This window comes from Paramacrobiotus metropolitanus, unplaced genomic scaffold (genome assembly GCF_019649055.1).
Source record: "Paramacrobiotus metropolitanus isolate TYO unplaced genomic scaffold, Prichtersi_v1.0 Parri_scaffold0000036, whole genome shotgun sequence".
Lineage (NCBI taxonomy): Eukaryota > Metazoa > Tardigrada > Eutardigrada > Parachela > Macrobiotidae > Paramacrobiotus > Paramacrobiotus metropolitanus.
The window spans coordinates 473,227-479,793 of NW_026570256.1; the positions used below are offsets into that span (position 1 = coordinate 473,227).

General features: G+C 41.1%; 1 protein-coding gene and 1 long non-coding RNA gene across 2 annotated transcripts; one reads left to right on the forward strand and one right to left on the reverse strand.

Moving 5' to 3' along the window:
* Positions 1–2,051: 2,051 nt before the first annotated feature.
* On the forward strand, positions 2,052–4,348 carry LOC129589681 (uncharacterized). Its single transcript, XM_055484522.1, has 4 exons — positions 2,052–2,325; positions 2,399–2,509; positions 2,615–2,746; positions 2,824–4,348. The coding sequence occupies exons 1-4, from the start codon at positions 2,217–2,219 to the stop codon at positions 3,033–3,035; spliced, it is 564 nt and encodes a 187-aa protein (XP_055340497.1). The 5' UTR covers positions 2,052–2,216; the 3' UTR covers positions 3,036–4,348.
* A 631-nt stretch (positions 4,349–4,979) lies between these two features.
* LOC129589704 (uncharacterized) lies at positions 4,980–6,078 on the reverse strand. The gene is made up of 3 exons (XR_008690648.1): positions 5,821–6,078; positions 5,383–5,543; positions 4,980–5,247 (listed from the first exon to the last, which is right to left on the reverse strand). It is a non-coding gene; the product is annotated as an uncharacterized LOC129589704 (long non-coding RNA).
* Positions 6,079–6,567: the final 489 nt, after the last annotated feature.

Here is a 6,567-nt window from a genome sequence, read left to right on the forward strand (position 1 = left end):
ATACGTAGGCTGATAATGCTGCTGCTATTAACGCTGTATGGGTTTTATGCTTCATTTACGTTAGCTATAATTAGCGCTGTATTTAGCTAAATTATTTTAAACCTGCATGTAACGAGCATCATCGTACAAAGACCTCATATTATTATTTTAGCGAGAACCCGACAGGTGCTTTTTACTTTCAATTAATGCTGACCTGCTCTATTCTCTATTACTCTATTGCTGTAATGCATTTGTTTTATTCGATTTATTGAGCTTTATTGCACAGGTTTACCGTCAGTTCGCACATTAACGTATTGTACGTAGATAACGCATATTTACGTATTATTGTACGTAGATAGATCTGGTTACATGCGCACATTACCGGCTTATTATTTGGTACACACGGTACAGTAATTACATAGTTGTAAAAGAAATAAATTTAATTTTATTTTGGCCGGAAATGTCTAATAGGGCTACAATTATGGTTAATTCTTTTGTTCTTTCAACATTCGTGTTGCTGCAAGTTATACTCGCAAAAACGTACAGGTGCACGTCCTGTATTTGATTCTGAATGGGTTTGTGTCCAATTAAAATGTTGCAGTTGCACTTGTACATTACTTAAGTTGCATGTAATACGGGGATTCGCTGGACCATATGGCGCATATTTCCAGTCAAGAGTTAAATGTTATCGAGATATTACTTAAGTAGTCTTAGGAACACTCAGCATTTTAATAGTCAGACTCAGCCTTTTAGTACTCAGACTCAGCCTTTCAGTAGTCAGACTCAGCCTTTTAGGGGTCAGACTCAGACTCAGACTCAGCGCTTCAGCGCGGGCCATTTGTAAAACGTGCCGTATCTTTCCTTCGACCAGTTAAAAAGCAGATCGGTTCGGAATGTTATGAATCATAATCCTGGTCAAAACAAAACCAGACCGGAGATCAGAAACCAGAGGTGATTGAGGATGCGTATTGGCTTTGTTGTCTTTTTCTCCCGCAATCACGCGGTACTTGCTCCCTTTATTTGTCAATAAAGATCACTGTGAGCCTCCTGCATTTGTCTGTCATAGTAGACTCAGTAGGGATAGCAACGGCTCAGCCGAAGCCGTGCGAGCCGCGGCTAAACCGGCTTCGGCTGCGCCGGCTCGAAGTCTCAGCCAGCCGAGAGCTAGCCGGAAGCCGATTTCGGCATACGGCTTACGCATTGTAAGGAATCGATTAGAAAGTAGCAATATTTTGGCCCGCTCAAAGCCGATTTTGAGGCTCGAAAACTCGGCGAAAACTCGTTACTCTTATAAAAAAGCACTCTTTTTTTGTTTCAGAGGTCACTGTTTCCATTAAAAATCGACCAAAAACAATTATTTTTCTTAAAAAAGTCAGAAAAAAATGAAATTATTGCTTTTTATTTAAAAATACTTGCGCTTTTCCGCGCTAAAAAATCAATCGGCTAAGCCAGCTCACGTTTATACATTCGTGTACTGGCGTTGCCAGTATGGATGGGCACCACTCTGTGTGACGGACAAAAGAATTGTTATCGAGTGGATCAAATTTTCCTTCGGTTCCGTCCCGTTTGTTTTTGCCACCGCTAATGCTCCAGCGTTTTCAATGGTCTTCCTCCAAGTCTTTTTGGTAGCCCTTACCATTATCACGGAAAGGGTTATCTATAGGCTACCGTCAGCACAATAACTACTATTAACATAATTTTGTAGTTATTTTGTAGTACTGAACTTAATAAACCTGTCATTCCGACAGCAGCTGTAGTTTAATGGATATCACTTCAAACCACAACACCGCACTGAATGGCCAATGCGTCCACTTGTACCTTAATACGCAGCCCATTTGAAATCCGGCTTGTACTCGTATATTATGTCGTCATTTTCCGGATACAATAAAATTACAGTCACTGCCTGCGGGTACAGTACTTATTTGCAGCAGCGTGTAGGTTTCGCATCACGCAATGTATGCATGTCTAACAACACTCACAACTGTTATGGGTGACAACGGACAAGTTACCGCTTGTACGCACAAAGCAATCGACTGCTGCTTTATTCAATCTGCGAAATGAATAATGAAATCTATTGCAATAATAAAACTTTCTATAATAATTCTACCGGCACTTTTGAAATTACTGTACTCGTTCTGCTTTCTAAAAATTTTGCATTAATTAAGCATTTACCAGCTTAACGCGGTTTATATCGAAGTTCCAGTTAAAGGGCCTCGGCGTAACCGCGCATTTTCTCCATGAAAATAAGGTTCAGTTCACTCCTCCCTGCCGTACTAACTGCCCTACTGAATGCTGTCGCCGTGATGGCAGTATCCGATGAAAGCGGTAACGTCCAGATAACAGCAGGTAAGCTGTCGTCTTCGCAAATTTGCTGTTAATTATTATCCTGCCAAAATAAACCTAATAACTGACTTTGCAGATCTTTTTCTGCAGCCGGGCAACTTTTCAGATGTAAATTATCAAGCGGGAACCGGCCCCCGGCTGTGGTCAAATCGCACAGCCATTCCTTATTATATTAGCAGCGATTTTGGTGAGGAGACGATAATTTGTTCTTCTAACTGTGGTTATATTTTGATACCTGTAGTTTTTAAATATCCCGAATTTCCGCAATTTTTTCACGGTATTATTAATTTAGATCTGTCAGAAAAGCAAATGATCCTTAAGACTCTTCGCATCATGGAGAAAAAGACAGAAGGATGCATTTTATTCAACGAAAGAAGCGCCGAACCTGACTATATCTATTTTGCCGCAAACCATCAGGGCCCATGTGAGTTTAGGGCAGCAGCATTTGCATCTTTTAATAAACCGCTAATTGCTAAATCGTTTTCTAATTCCTTTCATCAGATGCGACTCAAGCATCGGTAGAAGAGGCGGGATGCAATACATCCATCTGGGCCACCCCGGACCTTTTACCTCATCATCATGTATGGACACGGGAAGTATCCAGCATGAAGTCATCCATACTTTGGGCTTTTATCACGAGCAACAGCGTCCTGATCGTGACCATTATGTCAACGTCCGCAGCGCCCACATTAAACCGGACGAGTTGGATGTAAATTTCGCTATAACGTCGTCATCGTACACTTTTGGAACTAAGTACGACTACCATTCCGTTATGCAATACGATGCCTTCGGTTTTGCCTTATCCAATACGATTCCCGGGTTGGTTCCTAAAAGAGGCCTTATTGTTCGCATGGGTCAACAGCTGGGTATGAGTCCAAGCGATATTGCGAGGATATCATTGGCGTACAAATGTCCCTTAACTGTTATTCTTAACACCATAACAACTTCCCAAATCGAAAATTTTCCAAATTTCTCTCTGGAGCCGATGACGAGCGATCAGTGCCAGTTGCAGTTTAACGATTATTGTGAATCGGACATAACCACGCAATGGAATTGCACGAATCGAAGGGATTTACGTGTTCATTGCCAGGCGGATGCGGATGTGTTGGTGCTGGAACAAATGGCGGTTGGCATGGCAAAGCCACCGTTGCGGCCGGCATCCCTGGATGTAGGAGAGCAACTTATTGCCAGTTATTCGTTCGGGCCAATCCGAACCCAAATCCTTAAGCTGCAGCTGCGCAAGTGCATCTCCAGTCGAGTGACAAAAAGACTAAACGAGCTGAATTTCGTTAATTTACTACACTTTGAACTCCACCACTGCCACAACCTGATTATCGAGAGGACGGACTTTACGGTATCCCCGCGGTTGCGGATAATAACCTTTTACAACACCACGGTGGACATTCTGCAGCCCGTCACCTTTACGGATTTATCAGAACTGAGCATTCTTTCTTTGGAAGCATTATCGGATAGTCAGAAAAACTATAATTTCGAGCCATCCTATCGTGATTACTTGCGCCGTCTGCACTGCAGCTGTGAATTCGCTTGGTATCGCGCATGGTGGAAATCCAATGCAGCGTTACGCCTCAGAGTTCAGACAGGAGAATTGTATTCCTTCGAGGGACCTTTTATTGGCACTTTCTTGAATAGCGATGGGTTTAACAAAGAAGATGTGTTCCATCCCATCGACTGCAATGCAGATCCGTTTCCTCTTAGCACAGAATGGATTGACTACTACTCGCAACTTGATTACTCTATCAACGAACCCCACTGCAGCCAAGCACCCACTGCCACAACTTCTGCAGCGAGGTTATCAACTTTGATAGTGAACCCCATTACAACAACCGCTCCGACTTTCACTCCAGCCGCGGTTATCACGACGACTTTACCGTGGACGGTTGGACCCCTCGAACTGTCCAAAAATAACTTAAGCCCCGGATCTATCGGGGGCATCATGGTAGCCGTGCTTTTTGGCGTGGGCATTGTCCTTTATGCGGCTTCGGTGTTAATTAAGGAAAATCGATTTAAAGCGTGCTGGACATCGTTGCAAAATGATGGATTAATATAAAGAGTTTTTAGGAAAGGAAAACCGAATGATGATTATTGCATACATTTATTAACGAATAGAGTTTTTAAAGGAAGGGACACGTATCCAAAGCTTAGAATACTCGCATATAGGTACATTTCCACATAAAAAGCCTCAATACTTGTACACCTGTATTGTACAGTACGGCCTTACCATTAAATAAGCCTTTTGGCCATTTGTCTACGGGTTACGCCATTGTTCATGTACTCCGGTTAAGTTATAGGTCACGTAACACCGTAAATGTAACCAGAGAAATAAATCAATGTTCACAGTGAGGCGCGAAAAAACAAAATCTTTATGTTCATGCTTCTACTAACAGGCAGCCGGGCAATTTTAAGAAGCAAATGCTTTATTTACTTCAGAGTTCAGACGGTTTGTTTGTACAACTTGCCTATCAGGCGAGCGCCCTCGTGAAAATGTTTAAGTTTTTTTGTAACAATCTTTGAACAGCGGCTATACCTTTTTGTGCCGTAAAAGTTAGTGTAGAACTTACAATTCCCAACTTAATTTGGCAGTCGTTTTTAGAAGTTTTGTACTGTATTCGGAGCTTTTGCTTTATCGTTGTCAGAAGCTTTATTGCAACTTTTGCCGCACATACTCGTAATTTTGCACATAGTTACTTCAATTCAACACACAAAAAATGACAATAAAATTACAGCAAAAAAAAAACACAAATAAACATCAAATTATCGTCTGATGTGCTGCACTTGCTGTTTTAAAATACAGAAATTCAGATAGATAGAATACAATTCAAAAGCCAAAAATCAAACCACAAGAAGCCTGCTTCGGTTCCGGAGTCGACTCCAGTCCATCAAATGGCAATGAAATTCGTTAGTTTCCTGAGTAACGGGAAAACATTTAAAATAAAACAATGATTTTGATCTGCACGTACAAAAATTCAGTTACTTAACAATTAACTCCACACCAATTTACTCAACGCGTAAATGAGGCTGAATCCAGTTTGTGGAGCTCACCTTTGTTTAAACTGGCAGTGTGCTCCACACCTCCATGATGGCTCCATCCAAAGGCCCAGTGTGCGCTCGTGTGCGCTCGCAACGAAGATGCCAGTAATTAATGCATAGCGAAGGGGAAGAGAGATCGTTCCATGGAGTCGACTCAGAAATAACCGAAGAACCTGTGACAAAATACAATAAAATTAGCTTGACTGCCTTTAAGACTGACGAGCAGCATCGTCAATTTTTAAAACTCTAACGTGTAAAAGGATTTTCATAAGGATGTGAGCAAATTAGAGAGAGTCGACTCCGTCCAGCGTAAAATAAAGATAAAAAACCCAAATCGCTCTATTTCGGACATATTCCAAATTTTCGATTTTTCTACGCTTACTAGAACGAAGTCGACTCCAAAATCGTACGGCTGCGTTTTATATATCGTTTTAAAACCAGTCATCATACCTGTTGAATGATTCAGAATCAAGGCAGTTTTGTCCAACAACCCAGCTGCAGGCTCCTCATTCAGCAGAGACGCTCTCAACGGTGATTCTGCTCGTGGACCCGTGAAAAAGTAATCTTAACCTGGTACTGCTTTCTGACTCAATGTTTCAAAATTCCATACAGGAAGCTACAAATCACGTCTGGTTTTCAGACCTTATCATTTTCCACTCAACCTCTAACATCAAAGCAAAGTGAAATAAAACTAAAAAGCGAAACAAACTACAAGACTAACAAGAGTGTGAATGTCAACGGCTCGACTGCGTTATTAGCAAGCTGAGCTGTGCTAACGTGCTCGACCGTGCGCCCTTATCGCGGCTGCCACCTCGTGGGGTAACATGCATATCTTTCACATGGCTGATTTGTGAGGTTACACTTTTATACTGCCACATTAAATTTATTGCTATTTTGTCATTTGTTGTTATAAAATTTTATTTGCGTGTCTTATTTATTTACTAATTTGTTAGTAATAATTAAAAGTCACGTTGGTTAATTTTGCCGAATTATTTAATCATTGTTTATTATCTGTATAAACCATAGAAACATAAACTGAGATGGAATATCTATATCCCGAATATGTACAGATATTACAAGTGCAATTTACTAACAAAAATATTTTAAAACTACATAGCATAAAACCTTTTTGTGCAGTTACGCTGTATAAAGTAGCAATGCCACTATGCAGTTATGCAGTGATGCAACTTACGTCCA